A 22557-nucleotide genomic window follows, 5' to 3' on the forward strand; every position below is an offset into this window, starting at 1 on the left:
GAAAAATGATTTGTAACCCGAACTCAATCTAACCTGATATGTAGACACATCAATGTATCTAATAAAAATTCCCCCTTCTTCATTAAGCAAGTGGATTGACATTTAATTATCATGTAATTGTAAATATACATACATTTTGACTAATCTCACTGAAAATAAGTAGATAAACACTATTGAGGCTGCCTCAAATCAATTCAGCCCAGGTGATCTTTCAGAATTTTCCTCAGGTACTCAAGCTGCTCTACTTCCCCTTCATGTTCCTCCCACTACAAATAAGAAGAGAAAAAAAAAAGGCCATTACCTTTGGCATCAAAAGAAATTCCTAATATTAATTACAATTTACAAGCTATGCTATCTGAACTTGGTGATATAGTACTCCTATTCTTGGATTTTTCTTGGAGTATCCATATTTGACATTCGTGTCCAAAGCATATCCAGACACATATATAGGAATATGATCCTCCAAAGACCTTCCAAATATGTAAAAATCTTGAAAATGACAAACATATCCGTATTTAACACTCATACTCATAATCATGTCCAAATATGTACCGGACATAGATGCCAGATACAAGTACCTTAGGAAAAATAAAAAAGTCCAGATAACATAGCTTATGAATACCAAAAACCTGCTTAAAAGTTAGAATCCATTGAGAAAACGTCTACAATCATGACATGAGTACTCTAAGCAGTGATTCAAGTCTTGAATGCATATGAAATAAAAGACAAGGACCCACCTCTTGATAAGACAATGATACAAATCTCCAACCAGAAGCGGCAATATGACGACGTTTTAAAATGGTATGCCCTAATGGTGTTCCTGCAGAGATTCAGAAGAATATCATTGGATGCATCAAGTTATTATACTTACTTCAGCTTCATCAAAATCAGGTTAAGGTATATAAACAGTCATATTATAGTCAAAAATGTAATTTAGACATCATAAAACTAAGTGATTTAATCCAAGGGTGTAATCGAGCCAAACCAAGCACAAGCCAGAAGAACCTCAAGCTAGATTGTTTTTACTGTTAAAGCTCGAGTTCTGTTCAAGATTAAGATTGAACTAATCAAGTTTGCTCGATTAAGCTCAACTAATCTCATATGCATGATAAAAGATGACCAACACCTTAAACATGATGTGACACAATAAAATATACTAACACGACATGGAATATACGAATTGTTGAAAATACTTACCAGTATTCCTTGAGAAATGTGTTGGTCCATCAATCTCCAAAGCAACCTTTTGATCAACAAGAACAGCATCAATGGTGTAGCAGTCCGTAGGGTGCTCCCTAACCCAATCAAGGCCAGTGCTCACAAGAAGACGACCAACTTCCTTTTGGAAAGATGATGTTGTCTTTTGGTTGAACCTCTTTGTTTTCCCAGCACGAACGATTTTTGACTCGAGTTCACCATCAATGGATAGCTGAAGATGTGAATACTCGAGCTTTAAGCATTGGTTCACCAGATGAACCTGTGAAGCAAACATAACATCCCCTCTATATTGTTCTGAAATCCGTTGCTCCTCAAAACTGTTCAATGTTTTCCATACATGAGAAAAGAACATTCGATCAAGCTGTCCGAAAACTGCATAGGACCAAGCTATATTCCCAAGCTGGTATCTGCTTAAGGTGAGCACAGGAGGATCTGGAATTCCTCCAAATTTGATATCTCTACTGTTCTCCACACCAGTTTCTTCATCATCTTTTACAGTTTCATGGCTTAAGCAGCATTTAATTTGGTTGGCATTGTTGAAAACAGTGTCGATAGCTTGAAGCAAGGTGTCTGCAGGCTCATATAGAGATGCAAACGCCCATAACATCTGTGCAAGCTCTTGTTCATGGAACGAGTGAATTATGGCCGCTGCCCTCTTTGCCAACCCTTCAAACAGATCCGGGGCAGAATGCCGCATTGTAGCGAATGCACCGGCAATGTTAGCAACATTCTGAGAATTGAACTCTGTAACCTTAGCCAATGCCACCTCTGCAACTCGATCCATTTCGGACAAAAACAACATGTCCCCTCCAATCTTGGACAGTGCCCACGCAACGTTCGACACACCTTGTGCCGAGCATTCTGGAAGAGCAGTCATTGCAATACCAATAAGCATTGACATTTCTCTTTGTCGAGTGAATGCCAACCTGCGAGTGCTTGGCATCGATACTTTCTCCATGCTCTTAGCAATTCTACGAAGTGCAGTAGCAATATTCAAAGGTGAAAGTGGCGAAGGGCTTAAACCTTTCCCAACAGCCATTATCATCTCAGATGTAATCTCCAATATTTCTTCTGCAGTTTGTGATTGAATTATATCTTTGTTCAAGTTAACTTCTTTTCTACGATCAGACGGCCCTGAAAATTGAGCTAATTTCTGAACTAACTCTTCCATTGCCTTCTTCTTCTCTAAAAACATCCCATCCCCCATTGAACTCACCGTATCTCGAAGTCGACTCACATTATCATCGATCTGGTTATCGAAACCCTCATTGCCAATATCTTGCTCAAAATCGAAACCCACTTCAATTTCCTCTACTTCTTTACTAATCTTATCTTTTTTTGCTAATCTTTTCTTCTTCTTTTTCTTCTTTTTAATCAAATCCTCAACTTTATGAGCCAATCCCCTAGATTCAATAGATTTGAGTGCCATTTTTCTAGCCTTTAAACACCAATCCGTCCCTTCTTCATCATTAAGAACCCTAGATTTCTCTTGCTTTTTCCTCTTCTTGGGTGCTTGATAACTAAATGGATCAATCTCTCCAACAAACTCCAATTCCCAATCTTCCATTTCATCATCATTAACACTATTCCCAGTACTAATACTAGAATTTTTACCCAAACTTGCAAAGTTTCTTCTAGGAAACTCAAGCCCACCTCTTAATTTCACTAATGAAAGATTATGAACTTGCTTTGGCATGAAAATTAAGGGTTTTAAGTAAGTTTGGGTAGGGAACGGATTTAACAAAAATTCCATGGCCCCTTTTCTCTCGATTCTACCGCGGATTAATGAACGAAAATACCAAACAAAATTTTTAAAACAGCTAAATATCATCAAATATCAGAGTTCATGAAGAGAAATGAACACTCAAAAACCCAGAATTCAAGAGGAACTGAGAAAAATGAACCATACCCATTACGGAAAGCTCACTGCTTTACCGGAAAATTGCAAGACAGGTAATGTAAGCTGCTTTATGATTCCTGTTCATTTTCGTTTCTGGATAAGATATTTATTATATGAATGAACTGCAAAATTGGGCCAACCTAAAACCTTTTTTGTTAGTCATGTAGATGTCATTTGTTTGGGGTTAAGCTACTCAAATATTCACATTTGCTCATTCGTAAACTACAAAAATATTACCCAACTATGCTTTTAGTTTTATTTTGGTGACTCAACTATTAATTTTTTCGATTTAGTAATTAAACATTTTTTAAATTAAATATTCTAGTCACCCTCCAATTAGTTGTCCTTAGATGAGTGACGAAAAGTAAAGTTATCCATAGACCTGGACGAGTTCCAACAAAATTTTTGGCGCAATTAATAACTTAGACCCGACCAAAAAATAGATCTAAATTTTTACCCAAACCCAACACATATTATATATGCTAAACTCAAGCCCAAATCGACCCGGTCCGTATTAAAGCCTATAGTATCAATACAATAGGGAATATATCTGGCTATGAGGTATTGACACCTTGAGGAAGGTATTGATACTCAAACAATTTTTCTTTAATTTCCAAATTATCGAACCTTAAAATGGTAGCGATACTTTTGTAAAAGTATTGATACTTTATTAAGGGTATTAAAACTTTTAGGCATGTATCCGGGCCGGGTAGAGACCAAAAAACCTTATTTAAGGCTCGGCCCGTTTTTAAACTGGCCTTATTTTTTACCCAAGCCTATTTTCAGTCTTATATTTTTGTCCAAATCCTTCCACTTTAGGTCTTTGAGCTGAGTCAAATGACCCAACCCATAGATAAATCTAACAAAAAGATGATGTGAGCTTTTTTATTGATATGATAATAAATTTAGCCTTTTAATATTTATACATTCTATCAATTTGATTTTAAATATAAAAAATTCAACAAATTATATATTGTCATTTTAATTCAAATTCTAAAAAAAATTCAATAAATTAACCCCGAACATTTACGAAATTTATCAATTTTCAAAAAGAATATTTTTTAAAAAAATCACCATTTGTAAACTCGCTCACAAGCGACATCAATTTCCTTTCCTTTTCCTATGATATATAGTACGAAGATAATTGTGATAGGCAAGTAGCCTTTTCTCAGCCCAGCCTAGAATTGCAAGAACTTATTATGTTTGAATGATCTGGATTCATCATTGCCTTTTCAACTTCCATTAAAAGATTATTAGTAGCCAACAAAAAATCACCTTTCACTTGGTCAGTTGCCACATTATGGTTCCACAAGAAACAAATATCATGCAGCATCACTACCCATGTCTTCTTTACGAGGTTCAGAACCTCATCCATCTCTTCAATAACACACGATTCGTAAACATCAAAATAACATCATTCGATCGAAAGCTAAAAGGATTTAATTGCGAAATCAAAGATTCAGCTAGACTTTCTAATTCGAAAACACATGTATTAGATTTAGTGAGATTTATCACTATAAATATTACAATTAAAAGTTTAGTTTTATGAAAAATTTTAAAAGTTCTGTTGTGACATTAAATCGCTTTTCACAAAATAATATTTCCAACAGTCCGATAAGAGATAAATAATCGGTTGATTGAGAACTACATTTGGATCATGAACCCGACAATTGGATGGATTGTAAAAAATCAGTTGAATTAATTTTTATATTTTGGACTCAAATTTTCTAATCCAAAATCTAGAAAAAATAAAAACTAAAATCCAATTAATTTTAGGTTGAAACCAGCCCAATTTACTTAAAACTAAACCAATATATCAAACCTAAATCTATCTATGGGCCGAGTAGTTTACCAATCGAGTTGATTGTCCCTTAAGTTAACTTAAATTTAAATTAAATAAATTTTAAATGTCTTGTATTTTTATTTTATTATTTATTATTTTTAATTATTGATATGAGTTATTTGGTCAGACTAAACTCAAGCACAAATTTGAATTTTTTTTTTAAATTTGGGCTTTAGCTCGACCTATATAAGTTTAGCCCAACCCAACCAAAAGAAGTAAAGAAAATGAATAAAAACAAAAGTCTAAAGGTTAATTTCTTTTAAAGTATCTATTAGAATGAACCTAATAAATAATCTTTCACAATCTGTAACCCTTTAAAGGGTTAGATGTTGAACCTGAGTTTTGGAGATTGTAAAAAAAGGTAAACCATGGTTGTTGAAAGTTGAAACTAGTTGGGTAGTTTTCTTAGGCCCTACTCTTCTTCTCTTTAGTGTTCTCAAGGCTCAAGTTAAAGTCATCGCCACTGCCATGTCTTGTCGACGCTGCCATCGAGGTGAGTGTATTTGGATAGAAGAGATCCCAAGTTTTTGATGAATTATATAAAAAACATAAGACAAATAAAGAAGTGAAATGGTGATTTCTGAAAATATTTTTTATCAACTTTATTAAGTCACTATATTTCTTACACTAAAAAAGCATTAATTCAACAAAGCAGATCTTGATAAAAGCAGGAGAGAAGCAAACACCACTAGGGGGACATATAAGCCATTCTTAAATTAAACTTAATTTATAGCTCAAAACAAGTCATATATCTAAATCAAACAATATATTTGTGTTACTCATGAAGTTGTTAGACTTTGAATGTGTATCTAATATACTAGCAAAAGATTGATGTCATCCTTCTGAAGAATTGGAAAGTGGACATCAAATTAGACCACCATACATGGTTGTAGTTCTAGGGATGGAAAGATCATAAGATAGAAGAAGCCTCAAGTTTCATGTTTTTTAGGCTTTAATTTAATAAATAAAAATATTTTAATATATTTTAATTAATACACATGACCAATCCGTGCATGGCATGATAAGAAAAAAATAGTTAATTATATAACTTTTCAATCATATAAATAGAACAACACTCGGTTACTTGATATATATGTTAGGAATGTGTGCTATGTTGGGCCAATCTTCTCCTCTCTCTTCTTGACTCCGTCTTTCCAGATGTGGGCATTCTTCGATCCACAAGGTTTCTACTGCCATGAGGTTTCGTACCCCTTGGGGCAATGACATCAAATTAGGACAATTCAAAATCTCCAATCTTGAAAGCAAGGTGAGGTGTTGTATCTCGCTTGGGAGAGAAACTAATCCCTTACACTCCTTAATATTAAGAAATCGAAGAGAAGAAAGATGTTGGATGCACTCCGGCAATGAGGTTAACTCTGGACATTTTCTGATATGCAAGTTTTGGAGTGAAGTCAAATATCGCACCCCCTCAGACATAGAGGCTAATTTCTTACACATTTCAATGCGTAGTGTAGACAAGGACGTTAATTCTCGCAATCCATTTACCGGAAGGGATACAAGGCTGTTGCAATGACTTAATTCCAAAGTTTCTAAAGAGCTGAGGTTTTGTAGCCCTGCATGCAAGCTTTCAAGTTGTGAGCAACTTTTAAGATTCAAGTGTTATCCAGCAAATCAGATAAATCCCTTAACTCGTAGAACTCCCAAATATGGAGAGTTATAAGAACAGTGGCATTCATCATCGAAGATTTGAGTAAAGTAACACTACTTCCTCTGATATCTAGCTCCTTTAGAGACTGAAGCATGGGCAGTTTAACCAACATAGGACAACCTATGATAGTTGATGAAGTTAAGATAGGAAAATGCTGTCTACCATTATCTGCCGTCCATTCCTCCAAACATGGTGCCCAAAGTATTTTGAGAACCTCGAGTGATGAAAAAGAACTCTCCATATCTCCGTTGAAGTTACTGTCAATATACTTGAGAGCACCCATTCCAAAAATAGTAAGGACCTTCAAGAAGCGTAATTTCCCTAGAGGTGGAAGTTGATCGCATCTGTTGCAATATTCTAATGAGATTTGAACAAGGTTTGGTAGAAGCATATCCATCATCCAATACGGAAACCTAACACCTTGGTAACCATATATGTACAACTTCTTCAAGCATGAATGAGGTTGGAGAGCATTAAGAATCTCTTCATCATTTCCATGTTGAGAGGTCTCATTGCTGTCTCTTCTCCAAGATAAGCTTAATGATCTTAAATTTTGCTTATTTATCAAATTGGAGTTTTTAGCTTCTGTTGCACTCTTCACGTTGCCAAGTCCTGTGATGCTCAATTCCCCCTCTATGTCCAACTCTTTCAACTCATCAATGCCACCACTGTCATTGTCCTTTCCCACAACAAACTTGTTGAGCTTGCGCAAGCTTGACAATTGTCCTAATCCAATAGGCATAGAACTTAGTTTATAGCACTCTCTAAGGTCCAGGTACCTAAGATTTTCCAAGTGCTTCATGCCTGTTGGTAACATTTGAAGATTGTCACAAGAACGGAGATTCAGTGTCTGCAAGTTATGAAGGGAGCTTGTTGATTCAGGTAGAGTTTTCATATTACCATCATGTAGGCACAAATACCTCAGATGGTTCAAACTTTTAAATGCAATATTGCAAAAATTATAACCCAAATCCAACACCTTTAGATGCTTTTGTTTACTGATGAAATGGGAAGGATTATAGAGATTAGCAATACCACGAAAGGTGAACTTGTTCCCAAGGATCAAAGAAAGCAATGGTTGCAATTCCGATAAGTCTAGAGTGTTCCTCGAAAAACTACTACTATGAACAAACAAGTGACGAGCAGTTTTTGGTATTTTCAACCTCTCACTGGGCTCAATCACATAGCATTCGTCCATCATAGATGTTGCCAAGTCATGAACTAAATCATGCATTTTACATGTAACAGTTCCATGAACATCCTCTTTGACGTCCTGGAGAAAGGACCTCCAAGTTAAGTCAGATAATATTTCACAACCCGCATCATGCAAATCCATATGTCCTCGTGAAGGAATAAATCCATTTGCCATCCATAGTCCTATCAGCTTGTCCTTTTGCATGACATAATCTTTGGGAAATATTGAGCAAAACGAAAAACATGTCTCATATATGGTGGAAGATGCTTATAACTTAACCTCAATACACCTAAGATTCTTCTTCCCTCATCTTCCAAATCCCATATCTCGCTTTCTTTGACACGTAACCATTCCCTTTCCTGGCTTTTGAAACGCAATATGCTTCCTGTGGCCTTAATTGCCAAGGGTAACCCTCCACATCTCTGCACTATCTGCCTCCCAATTCTTTCCAAGTTCACATTGCCTTCATCCATTCCCATCCCAAAGGCTCTTTGCTTGAATAAGGACCAAGAATCATCATCTGACAAACACACCAAGTCATGAACAGGAATCGTAGCCATCATAAGAGCAACTTTCTTGAGCCGAGTAGTGACAATGACTGTACTCCCTCTTTGTCCAGAGAGAAGCGCTTTCTTCAGTCCGTCCCACTTGTCTTCATGTTCGTTCCACACATCATCCAAGACAAGCAAAAATCGTTTTCCAGCAAGCTTCTCCAATAAGCACCGTTGCAAGGGATCTAGCTGTTGGATATTGCATGCGTTCCCTTGTTCAATGGATTCCACAATAGCTTTAGTCAGGCTTGCTATATCAAAATCGTCAGATACGCACACCCAAGCTCTCAAATCAAAGACTTTTGTCACATTTTCATCATTGTAAACCAACTGAGCAATTGTTGTCTTTCCAAGACCTCCCATGCCGCATATGGCATTAACAGAGAGGTCATCATGGTGATTCACATTTTTAAGTAACATGCTAACTATCTCTGCCTTCTCATCTCCTCTGCCAATTACTTCTGATTCATTCACGAGGGAGCTGGTTATCCTGTCTCTGTTCCGCCCAGTTTCAGCTTCTGCCACACCCTCTCTTAAGTGGAACTTGCTTCTCTCCTCGGCAATGGCATCTAATTTCTCTCTTGCATCCTTAAGTTTATGTGCCATATTCAAGCGAAACAGAAGTGGGTTCTGAGGAGAAAAGAAAACGGTCACGTTGCTTCTTGCATCCCTTTGCCTTAGAGCTTCTGCGTTGAAGTCATCAAGCACATCTTCCAGATCATAAGCTGCTTGTTTGAGCTTTCCAAGCCAATTCTGGATAGCTTTACTCTTCCACTGCTTCTGCTCAGCATCATGGAGCACAGCTTGGATGGTAGTCAGAGTACTCTCTAGAGTCTGAACTTCAGTTTTGAGGCTCCCAGCAAGTCGAATCCCCTCCCGAGACAAGGAGTTCAAGTTGTCGAATATGGTATTCAAAAGAGCTGAAACAAGTGAGTCCGCCATCTCCACTCTCTCCTTGAATTTCACAAGCAGCAAAACAACATGGGAAACTGAAGAAGAATTTAGCAACCAAAGAAACAGCGATGGATATGAACAACTGGAAACTGAACAAACAACTGTGGATGTATTCAGGATGATCAAAGATAAGAAACAATGGCACATGATGTTCGATGAGCCAGTCTTTCTATGAGAAGTAAGCAAAGAAAAGTATTGTTTCTGGTGAGGGTCCACAAGTGATTGACTATAGACCTTGTAATGCAAGCCATATGCATTAACATATCTTTAATGTGGGAAAAGAAAGATAGCAGAAGACTCTGAAATAATAAGCAAAATAAGCTTTACTGACTAACTCAAGCAATAATCTGGGAAAAGAAACGAAGTAGAAAATAATGCCATTGGCATTTGCAACTATATTGCTTCCTTTTGGCATATTCTCAACAAAAAATTCTCATTTATAATTACATTTACTTTTCCTATAATATATTTGTGGAAAGTAATGGCATTTGGTCATTGAAATTAGTGGTAAATAGTGTTCATATTCTTAAAGTAAAATGCTCATTTATATTTGCATTTACTTTTCCAATTATATATTTGTGGAAGGTAGCCGCATTTGGTCATTCAACTTAGTGGTAAATAATGTTCATAGTTTTAAAAATATATATTATTATTAAATTATGTTATTATAGTTTTTATACTCTAATTTGATACTCATGCCAAAACAATAACAATTAAATCGATTTAATCAAATTCTATTTCTAGTTTCATACTATGTATAAGTTATAAAATTAATTATTGTTCTTCAATTTAATCAATTTTACTTCCTATATTTTTCAAATTTTAAAATTTTAATTATTCGCTAAAACGTGTTATTAATTCCTTCAATTAAAATAACATTTTTTTTACTTCCCTTTTAATCAAATACATAGTTAAATAATTAATTAAGTGAGCCTAAATCCTATTATCAACCTCTTTAACTAATGTGAACAGTAACATTAAACATAGATTAAGCTTATCATTAAACATACATTCATAATATACAGGAGAAACAGTGATTGCAAGAAAAGTCTCTCTCCTATTCAAACAAGATAGCATTCACTGTTGAAGCTCAGCTGGAAATGAAGAATTTAACTCATCAGATGGAGCCAATTAGGCTTAAAACCATCAGAGCCATTGCCAAATTTGTACAGCATTTTCATATTCTATCCAAAATTACAAGATATTTTGGGGTATGGAAATAAGATTTTATTTTATTTATTTATTAACATAAAGCCACGTTTGAATCCACATGAAAAGAAAGTTCAATGGGAACGCCTTATTACAGTGTCAAACTAAGGGCATCCCTCATATCTTGCAAATAAAACACAATGAGAATGAACTCAGTTTTGAAGTTGGGACCTGTAGAGATTTTGGCCAGAAGTAGCTGAAGTTACGGGACATAACCGGATTGAGAACGAGTACGGCACGGCTGGAACCAGATAGTTCTCGTGTACGCAGGGTGTCCAGCTATCATCTCCACCGATACCCATGTGCTTGTGGTCAAGATGGACCTGTAAAACAATAACAACAAAACAATAACATAATAAAGCTCACATTAAAGTGAAGATGAAACCAGAATCAAGATCTGCGACTCCAGACATTCATTCATTTGGTACCAATTTGGCATGTGCATGCATATGTTCGTATGTATGCTTGTACGTAGTGGGAAAAGGGTTAGTTTCTCAGAAGTAAACTGATTTTGATAAAGTCACATTCCGGCACGGATAAAGCTAAGGTTTCAAGTGACCATAATCTTAATGGATCCGTTCTGGACAGTTTCCCGTTTTAGAGAAAATAGAACCGGCCATTCTTTTGGCACTTCATCTGGATTTTCATCATGGTCATGGTTCTTTACCACTTTTTTATGAGGGCGGATCCTGGCAACAGGCCAATTATACACTTTCATATCCAGTATAAGTAAACCCGTTAAAGGGGATGAACGGTGCAGGGATTAGCTTCAGATCATAAAAGTGAAGAGGGGCAAATGTGCATGTGCATAGCACATAAGAGAAAAGGAAAGCATTGTTAACTCGAAAATTTACCTCAATGAAATCCCCTTTGATAAGTTCTTCATTGCGCACTGCCCGATCAAGCTCAGCGGTGCTAAAATAACTTGCATTTAATTGCATAGGTGGAGATTTTCCGTATGTTGAAGCATAAATTCCACAGCCATCCTTGTTTTGAAATGTCACCCATCTGACATCCGCTCTACCTCCGGACTCCCCTGGAACTATATAAGGAACATGCATCCCTTCTACAGATTGCTCATAAACCCCAACATTTGCTGCTGCTTTTCGATCTGGGTAACACTCAAATGGCCCTCTTCCATACCATTTCACTTGGTCCACCGACTTTTCCAAGTGGAATTCAACTCCAACACGTGGTAAAGGAGGAAGACCAGAACTTGGTTTTACATTGGATTCAATTACGATGTCACCGGACGCATGGATTGTGTAAAGCATGTCAACTTTGAATAAAGCAGTTGCTTTTTTTGGCTCATCTAAAGTGCCATCCTCACCCTTAATGAAACCAAGGTAAACAACCGCTATTTTCACAACATTGTCTGTCTTATTTTGTATGGAATAGCTTTCAGTAAGAAAAACTATCTCATCAATGCAGGCAGCTTTCCACTTAGCCTGATAACTGCTCGGACCTCCCCCTTTGTCATTGTCTGTTGGTGCTCGCCAAAAGCATGGGAACAGGCCATTTTTCATTATAGGGACACCTTCAACCTGCAACTTACCACCAATTTCTCTGAAATTAGAAATTACAATATTGTCTTTATATGCTTTAGTTCAAAAATGAAAATTTACAATTTTTGAAAAATATTTTAGTTTACAAGATACAAGGCTGGGCTTGCTTTATTGCCTTCTTTTTGCAATTTTAAGAAAAAGCTAACATAAAAACGGAAAATTTAAGAAAAGCCATAGGCTTAGATTACCTTCCAACTATCGAGACTTCCGGTTTTTGTATTAAATGTAATCTCCCACAACTTTGACTGGCTAATAATGATATTATCCCCAAGAATTTCGGTGGAAAGGACATCGTCTTTTGTTTTGATGATCTGAAAAGCTCAAAAGTAGAACACTAAGCTGATTCAGAATAATAGTAAACATTAAGCATGTCCAACATTTGTGTCCGATTGGTAGTATGACCATCCTAAGAACCTCCAAATTCATATAGAAACTTTAACAATACTTTTGTTGGACACATACTCTGTATCTAACACTCATGCCCAGTCTGAGTAAAATAGCCTTAAACAAAACAAGAAAAAGGAATAGAAGAGAACTTACATGAGGTACAATATCTCTTTTGGAAGGCAACTGGACTTGTGTCGATGAAACCACATGACCGGCTTCCACCCACCTCTTGGAGTGCAAAAGTTTAGTAGTGATTGTTAAAAATATTTCTTCGGCATCTGAGGAAGCCCATAGAGGATACCATGGGCCAGACTTCCATTCGATATCATAGCTGCTCTGAGGTTCAATCACAGGAAGGGAGAGAATTCCACATCCAAGTTCACTGCCATCCCCAAGAACAGCCCATTCAAACACCACTCCTTCTGTTGTCTCATAAAAATTAGTGTTCTTTATCTGCCAAGTTAAATTTCAACTAGATGTTAAAAACAGACCACACAGAAACAGGAAAGACAAAAATATGACAGTACCTTAACCGTGCTTTCCCTTAGATAAACCTTGATGGGTTGATAGACATACTTAACCTCTGAAACAGCAATCAAGCTTATAAGTGGCAGTGCAAACACAACAGAAATATGGATATCACCGTAAACAGAAAAGTTTTTAGTACATTAGAAATATGAAATTGATATAGGGTACCGTGTAAGGTGGGATGAGGAGTTCGATCTGGCCATGTAATGCCATTCAAGCAGAAGTTTAAATCATTGGGAGAATCCCCAAAGTCACCACCATAAGCCCAGTATTTGCTACCATTTCCATTGTCCTTCAATAGGGCCTGAAAGAAAAATGCAATACATTTAGTCCTGTCTAAACTTCACCAGTAAAACAAGGGCCAAAAGAAACAAAGGGTAAAGAGTCAAAAAGGAGATGAAATTCAGTGCATATTACAAGGAACACTTCAGTACAAGAGGAGACATTAGGTTAGAGCAAAGACTTCTTAGAATATGGCCACATATTTTCAATGTAAGCTGATTCACTTTACATTTTACAGAAGAAATTATATGAAATAGACACTATAAAGTTAATAATTTAATCATGGCACGACAAAGAATTCTCAATATCCTTAAAGGGCCTTAAAAATAAATAAGGATTCTCAACCTGGTCAACCCAATCCCATATAAAGCCACCTTGAAGGCCAAAAATGTTATCAATTGCTTCCCAATATTCATGTATATTTCCACAGCTGTTTCCCATGGCATGTGAATACCTGACATCATTGCAATAGAAGACCCTCAGATTAATAGAATGCCAGGGCCGTGAAAATAAATTCTGCCAGAAAAGGAAATGAATAAAGATGAAAAAGAAACGTGTTAATAGAGATGAATGGTTACATACTCGCACAATATCAAAGGACGAGCTTCATTTGGATCTTTTGCAATCTTCACTATGTCCCATACACGCATATACATTGGGCATACAATATCGGTGGATGGGGTTCTAGATCCACCACCTTCATAATGTACTACTCGTGAAGTATCTCTCCCACGAATCCATCCTAAGTCAAGTCTCAAAATTAATAAATGATGAGAGAAGAAATAATATAAAAGGAGAAATAATGAAAGCATATTCGTCAGATATGGTTAACATTATAAGTAAAACTAAAAAATGAAGTATGAAAAGTCAAATGAGAAACTTGATCGTGCTTCTTGTGGCATAAATTCTGAAAGTCGACGAACTTCCTACCTAGAACATGATAACAAAATGTAGTTTACAAACATCTAAAGCATTTTTTTTTTAAAAGAATATCGTTTCTAGTAAACATTTCACTAGCAGAGATACTTGGCAAGTCATGATTATGAGGATCAAGATAGTAAAAGAATCCAACGCAGGAAAACCTCATAATAGTTGCTTCCAGCAATAGCAAATTTAATGGCAAGTATATATCAGAACGCATTACCAGCTGAAGCAGAATGATTAGGTCCATATCCAGCCTCATTTCCCAAGGACCACGAAAAAATGCATGCATGATTTTTGTCCCTTTCAACCATGCCTATAACACGGTCCATCATCGCAGCAGCCCAACTAGGTTCCTGAGTAGGATGCTTCAGATGTCCAGAAAGATCAAAACCATGTGTTTCAATATTGGCTTCATCTATCATATACATTCCAAACAGGTCACACAACTCATACCAACGGGGATGTTGAGGATAGTGGCTGTTTCTCACAGCATTGATATTGTTTTGCTTCATTACAACCAAATCCTGTAAGAAAAAAGAATGAATATATAATCCATAGGTCCAATTCAGTTATCAACATAAGCTGCAACAACTTGCCACTAAGAGATAACAATTGACAACTTAAGGTGTCATTACCTTAACCATGCAAGCCTCTATGTTTGTCTTCCCCAAACGCGGATGATGCTCATGCCTGTTCACACCTCTTATTACAACAGGATGCCCGTTAACAAGTAGCTGCTTTGGGGCTTTCGATACTTGTCTTATACCAACTAGGCATGATTCACAGTCGACTATTTTGCCAGATGCATCCTTAAGTATGATAACCAGTGTGTACAAATTTGGCTGCACAAAATGGAAACAAGCAAGCAATAAACAATTCAGATGAAATCAGAATAAAGACTATGTTGCTCCAATTCTTTATTTTTCTTGAAATACATGTGCCTGACATCCGTATCAATACTATAGGTATGGGTACATGACCCTCAAAAGACCTTCCAAATACATTGAAATCATGGAAAAATTTGAGCATATTATAACTTATAACCAGTGTTATCTCATAAAAAGAGAGAAAATAATGATATTGAAGACCTATAAGGCATGAGAAAGGAGAACAATGGAAGTACAATCCTAGGAACCCAAAATAGCAAGAGAGATAAAAATAGGGGAAGGGGCGTACTAGTTCTTTTAAGCTCAACCAAACATATATAGCTTAAACTGAAAATGAAATTGAATTGACTGAGAATCTCACATGTTCTGCTGACCATAACTTGGGCTTTTCTAGTTTCCCCTTAAGCATATAACCATGAAATCCTAGAGTTTGAGGGGGAAAGCGGTTGAGCTCTATGTTAGCCACATTCGATGACAGCAGATCAACATTTCCATCACAGTTGTACCAGCTCCCAGCATCATATAATGCAGCTTCTATGATAAAGTCCGTAAGCACTATATCTTTAGATGTTTCTCTCAAGCAATCTATTTTCACTTCAAGCTGAGTAATGTGTATGATGCAATATATATCACAACTTTAGTATATAACAATTTTTTATAATAGAAACAAAATAAATAACATGTTGTAAGCTAACAAAATCAACAAGGGTATTGATTAGGTACATCAACAACTATAGTAGTTTATGCAAATTCAAACAGAATCTTTAAATATGGCTATTACGCCTCAGGTTTTATCTTAGTTTAACTGCAATTGAAACAAAACATGTATAATTTTTGCAATTAAAACTCTGAAAATTGCCAAGTAAACTCTTGAAGTAAGCAACTCTTACCTGTATATCTGCATAAGAAAAGTTGTCAGCAAGGTTTGATTTGAAAAAGTAATCTGCAATGAAGACCTGCATAAAAGTTAGGTCCATTTTAATGATGCAAGTATATATGAAAGGACATCAAATGCGCCAAAGTTATGGGATATCAGAAAAGAGGGGGGAAAACAGAGGAATTTGAATATAAACATACAAGAACAGGACACAGACACACAGAGACGTGTGCAAGCACACGCACACGCACACACACACACACACACATACATAGATATACATATAAAAATATATCTTCCAGTGCTTCTCCACAAAATTTGCTGTCCAGTAACTAGCCATAACAGCTAAAAAAGTAAAAAATGTAAGAAATGAGAGAGTATAACCTGTGGTTTAGAAAGGAGAAGCACATCACGGTGAATACCGGATAACCACCAATGATCTTGATCTTCAAGGTAAGATCCATCACTCCACCTAAATACTTGAACGGATAGAACGTTCTTCTTGTCCGAGTCACATGAATAGCAATAATCTGTTATTTCAAACTCAGCAGGCAATCTACTATCCTGACTGAACTAACACAATGGAAAAGAATTTAATAATAGGTCAAACTCACAATACCAATTCAAACGCTCTACTAAAGGTTATCACTGTAAGAAGCTGCTCACTGTGGAAGATAAACTTTCAAAAGGTTACTATAAAATTCTAAGTTGCTATGATTATTCATTTTCATGAAGTACCTATGTCTGACACATATTCAGACATGAGATATGGGGATATGACCTTCCAAAGACCCTCAAAATTTAAAATAATAATAATAATAATAAACATACACTCACACCCGAGTCCAAGTAACATAGATAAATATATATTTGGAAGCTGCTTCACATGACATTCCTGTATGAATAAAACAAGGTTCTCCAACAAGCTTGTTTGTGTATCTGTCTATGTTTCTTTTTTTTTTTTCTTTCCACAATTGATTTCTACGAACATTAATAATGCATTTTTGTTTTTCATCCTTGATCATATAGAAGGCTTCAATTAAAGAGCAACTATTTTTCTACCAACAATACTCATATAACTTGTGAGATGTAGAAAATGATGGAGATTAAAATTTCACAAATATGTATATTTGGGAAAGTTATTAATAAATTAAATATTATATTACACATGACCAAGTCCCAAGAAATAGCAACCAACTCATAGATTGTGCATGGTATAACTAAATTTTATCTTCTAAGAAGAGTACCTACTCCCAACATTTTTACTTTAACTAGAAATATCTTAATCATTTATAACAAATATGCCCCCAATTCTCAATACTCCATCACCTTTAGAGTCAAAAGATTAAGGGTTAGTTGAACTTTGTTTTTGAAAAGTACTATGAAAAATAATTTTGAGAAATGTGGTTTAAGATTTCATGAGTTTAGCATTGCTATCAAAAACTATTGTGAAAAGTTAAAATATCCATTTTAGGTATGATATTGTAAACTGAAAAATAAGTTAATTTAAATGATATTCAATTAACATATCAATTTTAAATACTAAATTAGTATAAATTGTTTGTAAAATTTAATTTGAATATATAAATCATATTTATAATTTATAGTTAATATAAATGAGGAGCAAATTTATAATTTGGCACCTAATTTGACTTTTAGAAAGCCATAAGCTAGAAACTTTCAGCTTTTGGGAAAGTCAGTTAGAAAAACTGGTTTGGCTTGAAAAGCTATGTGTTTAACATTGCTTATGACTTGAAAGCCAGTTTGGATTGAAAAGTTCTTTTGAAAAGCAATGCTGAACACACCCAAAGGGTACTCAAACTGGGTTGACAACATTTCTATAAATGTGAAAACTTTTCCATACAATTTATATATATATATATTGCAGCTATGCATTACATACCTGTATCCAATAGGGACTCCGTTTACCCAAGCACAGAAGGCAGAATCAACAGCTTCGAAGTGCAACAAAATCCGGCGACCTGCCAAATGTTAAAAAATATGTTATTTTAAGTTTGTTATAGTAGAATTTGAATTGGCAAAGCATATAGCAAACATGAGAACCTATGTTGTTCCAAGTCTTCATTTTTCTAGAAGTACTTGCCTCTGGCACATTTTCAGATATAGGCATGTGGATGTAACAATTAGATGTCAATCAGTATCCTAGCATTGAAGCAGTTAATTATTATATTTAGATAGATATTAGCTTAATTTTATTAGGAGATCTTCTTTATTTAAAAGTCTCTTTATGGTATTAGGAATCTTTCTTTATTTAGAGTTCTTAGCTTATAGATATTTTATTCAAATAACTAAACCTATGTAACCTCTATTTAAGAGGCTGATTGGTAGCAATAAAAGTAAGTCATATTAATTCAATTTTAAGAGGTTTAAGACTCTCTCTTAACAAGTCTAAGGTTTGGAATTCCCTTCGACGAGTTCCACTTGTTCATCATAAGTCATTCCCAAGGAAGAAGTGGAAATCGGGGAAAAAGCCCTGCTAAGACAGACGGTTTGCTTGTAAATTGTCCTGTGACAAGATCCATCAGTGCGGACCATAACAATAACCCTACAAAAACACTAATTACTAGGACAAATCACGAAAAAATGAACATGGTCGTGTTGGACACATATCCCCAACCTAAGTCTGAGAAACATAAATATATGGAAAGCATACATTTATATGAAGGAAAAAGTAAAAGAAGAAAAGAAGAAATAAAAGATGTGGAAGTGAAAAAAGAAAACTACAACAGTTTAATCACTGCATGTGAATCTAGAAGTACAAACAAAATCAAAGAAGAAAGTAACAATCAAATCATATTAGCAGAATATAGACCATCTAAATTAGGAACACATTTGACTAGGTCATACCCTTCCATTCTTTAGGAATGTGAAAGTATGTCCTGTAACAGCCTGTAGGGTTATCTGTAGGAACATGAGGAGGATCAAGCGGAAACGGATACACAATGTTGGTATAAATAGGCCGATCATATCCATGCATTTGCCAATTGGAAGGAACTGTTTCAATTGCAAAAGATAGACCTTTGTTAGAAAACATTGTTTACGGGAAAAATGTCGAACTGATTATATTTAAAAATTAAAAGACAAACTAGAATCAAGAAATAACACTAAAGATGAAGTAAAATTATGAAGCTTCAGAATAATAACAAGAAGGATCACAAAATAAAATAGATGATAAATATACAATAATCAGTAAGCAATGCTTATCAAACAAATGAATATTGAACCGCTTATTTTGAATATTAGTCATCCCTGAATGCGTATGATATACATACATCGTTAGCACTTTGATTTCAACGGCCAAGTTCCATAACTTACACTTTATGACAGCCAAAAGTTATAGGTTCAAATGAAATGTAATGCAAATGCTTATATGATTATGTCAATAATTATGAACGAGAAACCTAAAAGTTTGCATAACTAGACACCAGAAAAAGGGTAAACTCGGGTTTACATCGTGTATATTGATGAATGTTATAAAGAGATAGATTTTGGCATGTTTCTCAAATTATTTCAAAATAATAAATAACCTTGCTAATTAAAGCAAAAGTCTTGAAACACATAACTAAAGTTGAAAAGTGAGAGTGAAGCAAGAAAAGTTTGCAAATATATAACATATGTATTAACAATCTTACCCGGCAAAGTTTCCCAATCGGAATCCTGAAATGCACTTTCATAGAAATTTTTCGGAACAGCAGCAGGATTGGAAGCCAATAAAAATTTCCAATAACCAGACAAAGACTTGACGAAAGGCAAGCCTTTGACCCAAAAAGCCGCACTGTCAAGTGCACTCTGAACAGCATCATCATTCCAAACTGCCGATTTGGATACTGAAAGGTCCACTTTATTGCGTTCATACCAGTATTTAAGAGATCCTATAGATACAACATTGTATGAGAGAACATAATTTAGAAATTGAAAGTGCTGAATTAACTTACTAATAGAATATCAGGTCATATGTCCATGTAAACAACAATATTTTCATTAAGTAAATTGAATTTGCAGAACAGCAGACTAAATTATACTTAGTAACTTCAACCATTTACAATGGATTGGGCCAACACTTCTGCAAGAAAAGGAAACAAGTTCACAAGAAGCTATAGTCCTTTGGCAACCACTAAGGGATCACAAGGGAACGGCAAGGGTGAGGATTGCCTTATTTACCTCTTCCCCACTCTTATATGAATGATTGAAAACATCCGGCTTCATGCCACTCCACCTTACTTTTGTACTATTTACTATCGTAAATATATATTATAATTCATTCATGAACATAATTACAGCATATATAATTCTTTCACATGTATAATATACTAGATATAAAGTACATATAAATTCATATACATGTGATTTTAGTATATATCTTGCTTGTATATAACACAAATATACATGAACAAGCATTTACCAAAACTGCGTGCATCCACTTAAAATAAAAATAAAATCCATTCTAAGTGGATTCATACAACCACGGATCGAGTTTTGCCATCCCGAACACTTGCTAACATCCAATAATCAACAAAAGAAAAAAGAAAAAATCTGAAGAGAGAAAAATAGATCCTTACAAAGATTAACAGTATCAACTTTGATCAATCTAAAACTAAATTCCACACTCAACAGCTTGAATTGCATACCTAAAGAAACTAATAAGAAAAACACAGTCTGAATGAAAAGAAAATCTGAAATCAATCAAGAATATTCAAATCAATTTCCCACTGAATTATAGTAGCTCACTCCCACCAATCATTCAATTGTAATTCAAAATCAATGGAACCCAAATCATAAAATCAGAATTAAAAACCAAAACTAGAAAAAAAACACAATAAAAAATATTAATAATGATTAAGTGCTAATTACTAAAAATGAAGCCAGTATAAAATCATCAACATCTAATCGTAAAAGAAAAAAGATAAAGATACTACAAAGCATACCCAAGTAGCAGATTTTAATGGAAACAATCACGAACACAGTATTAGTACATGCAAAGTACCCAAAGCAATAAATCTGAGTCAAAAGTCAAAACTTCAGGGAAAAAAAAAGATCAAAATATGTATTTTTAAAAAGCAGATGTTAATGAAATACTAAATCGAGTCAAACCCAAAAATTAAAATAAAATAAATCAATAATTTGATCAAAGAAAAAGAAACTACCTTCAACAGATTCATGGCAATGCAAAGTAACATGAGGGTCCCTTTTTCTCCACTTAATAAAAGATTGATCTTCCCACACTTTGTAACCATTTTCTGATGGAAAAACAAGTTGACTTAATATCAAAGAAGCCATTTTTCTTTTTCACTTTTCAGCAGACACCAGACTGTGAAGTGAAATACTGAAAATTTATTGCTTTTTTTAGAGATATTATCTGATGAGTTTTGGTATTATATGACAATGTTGTCCTATTAATTGCCACTTATGACACGTTTTTTAACTTGCTGCTTGCAGAACAAAAAGGTTGTACGGACCGACCAATATTATCCTTCTTAACTTATTTTTTTCTCAGCTGTTTAGAGGGGAAAAAATATGGCTTTAGCACATCTGTCCCATTAAGTTTTAGGAGTTTAATTGAAATTTTAAAAATTTTAAGAGTTTTAATGAATATTCTAAAAAAATTTCAAGAGTTTAATTGAATTTTTTAAAAAAAAATTTGATGAGAATTTTTTAAAATTATAAGGCTTAATTAATTTTTTTTTTAAATTCTGGGTATAATTAAAATTTTAAAAAAAAATTGGTTAGCATATACCTCAACCACCGTCCTCTGTCTTTTAGTATTCAAATTTGACACCATTTTTTAATATGGAATTTGGATTTTTTTTTAATTGAATATAGTACATGTAGTTGGCGAAAAATTATACACGAACTTTTTTAATGTTTAATTTTATTTTTAAAATTGATCAGATAAAAATTCATAATTAACTAATGATATTAACTATTAGTTTTCATTAAATCTACTTGAAACCTGAAAAAGAAAGGGTAAATTACACTTAATCACCCAACTTTCATAAGTTTCATCCTGGGAATTAGAAATAAAAAATTTGTAAATTGGGCACTACCATTGACAACCATTTTCATTTTACTAACTCAACTTTAATAAGTTTTTATTTGACCACCCGTTGTTAATTTAATGTTATTAATTTCAATAAATTTTTATTTCGGCACTTATTTCATCTTTTCAAAATATTATTTTATTTTCTCCAAAATAAATTAAGTTTTTACATAAAATTGAGTTATTCAGTTGTAACTCAATTCTTTATATAAAAAAAAAACTCAAGCTTTAAAAAAGAGAAATTAAAGGACATTACAAAGATAAATTGGTTTTCTTTATAATTCCTATAAAATCTCATGCTTTTTTCCTTTTACTAGAAAAAAAAAGTAAAATTATTCCTGAAAAGGGAGAAAATAAAGAAAATTAAAAAGATTTTTTTCGGGTAAAAATCTAAGTTAATTCCCTATAAAACCTCAAGTTTTTCCCTTTTATTAAAAAAATATAATTAATTCTAAAAAATATAATTAATTTTTTTAAATGAAACAAAAGACCAAAATCAAAACTTATTAA

The 22557-nt window shown here is 34.4% G+C and overlaps 4 protein-coding genes across 4 annotated transcripts; all 4 read right to left on the reverse strand.

The window, feature by feature from the left end:
• Positions 1-55: 55 nt before the first annotated feature.
• On the reverse strand, positions 56-3282 carry LOC107928108 (RAP domain-containing protein, chloroplastic). The gene is made up of 3 exons (XM_016859282.2): positions 1198-3282; positions 738-820; positions 56-266 (listed from the first exon to the last, which is right to left on the reverse strand). Exons 1-3 carry the CDS (start codon positions 3047-3049, stop codon positions 195-197), a joined length of 2007 nt encoding a protein of 668 aa, XP_016714771.1. The 5' UTR covers positions 3050-3282; the 3' UTR covers positions 56-194.
• Positions 3283-6574: 3292 nt separating this feature from the next.
• Positions 6575-7999, reverse strand: LOC121230565 (putative disease resistance protein RGA3). Its single transcript, XM_041115475.1, has one exon. It carries the CDS (start codon positions 7997-7999, stop codon positions 6575-6577), a length of 1425 nt encoding a protein of 474 aa, XP_040971409.1.
• Positions 8000-8008: 9 nt separating this feature from the next.
• LOC107928041 (putative disease resistance protein RGA3) lies at positions 8009-9597 on the reverse strand. The gene has a single exon (XM_041116188.1). The coding sequence runs from the start codon at positions 9475-9477 to the stop codon at positions 8011-8013; it is 1467 nt and encodes a 488-aa protein (XP_040972122.1). The 5' UTR covers positions 9478-9597; the 3' UTR covers positions 8009-8010.
• Positions 9598-10542: 945 nt separating this feature from the next.
• LOC107928099 (beta-galactosidase) lies at positions 10543-21514 on the reverse strand. The gene is made up of 17 exons (XM_016859265.2): positions 21155-21514; positions 19643-19882; positions 18858-19004; positions 17893-17971; positions 16374-16557; positions 16003-16068; positions 15474-15713; positions 14861-15067; positions 14446-14749; positions 13884-14043; positions 13647-13755; positions 13188-13323; positions 13019-13074; positions 12645-12944; positions 12293-12415; positions 11394-12083; positions 10543-10862 (listed from the first exon to the last, which is right to left on the reverse strand). The coding sequence occupies exons 1-17, from the start codon at positions 21285-21287 to the stop codon at positions 10692-10694; spliced, it is 3345 nt and encodes a 1114-aa protein (XP_016714754.1). The 5' UTR covers positions 21288-21514; the 3' UTR covers positions 10543-10691.
• Positions 21515-22557: the final 1043 nt, after the last annotated feature.

This window comes from Gossypium hirsutum, chromosome A06 (genome assembly GCF_007990345.1).
Source record: "Gossypium hirsutum isolate 1008001.06 chromosome A06, Gossypium_hirsutum_v2.1, whole genome shotgun sequence".
Classification (NCBI taxonomy): Eukaryota; Viridiplantae; Streptophyta; class Magnoliopsida; order Malvales; family Malvaceae; genus Gossypium; species Gossypium hirsutum.

What these genes read in the sequence shown, in the direction of transcription:
- LOC107928108 (XM_016859282.2), bottom strand. Translation starts at nt 3,049, where the DNA reads ATGATATTTAGCTGTTTTAAAAATTTTGTTTGGTATTTTCGTTCATTA. An exon ending in ACATTTCTCAAGGAATACTG is followed by an intron (nt 821 to 1,197) that starts GTAAGTATTTTC and finishes GAATCTCTGCAG; the next exon opens with GAACACCATTAGGGCATACC. An exon ending in TATCATTGTCTTATCAAGAG is followed by an intron (nt 267 to 737) that starts GTGGGTCCTTGT and finishes TCTTATTTGTAG; the next exon opens with TGGGAGGAACATGAAGGGGA.
- LOC121230565 (XM_041115475.1), bottom strand. Translation starts at nt 7,999, where the DNA reads ATGGCAAATGGATTTATTCCTTCACGAGGACATATGGATTTGCATGAT.
- LOC107928041 (XM_041116188.1), bottom strand. Translation starts at nt 9,477, where the DNA reads ATGTGCCATTGTTTCTTATCTTTGATCATCCTGAATACATCCACAGTT.
- LOC107928099 (XM_016859265.2), bottom strand. Translation starts at nt 21,287, where the DNA reads ATGGCTTCTTTGATATTAAGTCAACTTGTTTTTCCATCAGAAAATGGT. An exon ending in CGATTGGGAAACTTTGCCGG is followed by an intron (nt 19,005 to 19,642) that starts GTAAGATTGTTA and finishes CAATTGAAACAG; the next exon opens with TTCCTTCCAATTGGCAAATG. An exon ending in TCAAAGGGGATTTCATTGAG is followed by an intron (nt 10,863 to 11,393) that starts GTAAATTTTCGA and finishes ATTGTTTTACAG; the next exon opens with GTCCATCTTGACCACAAGCA.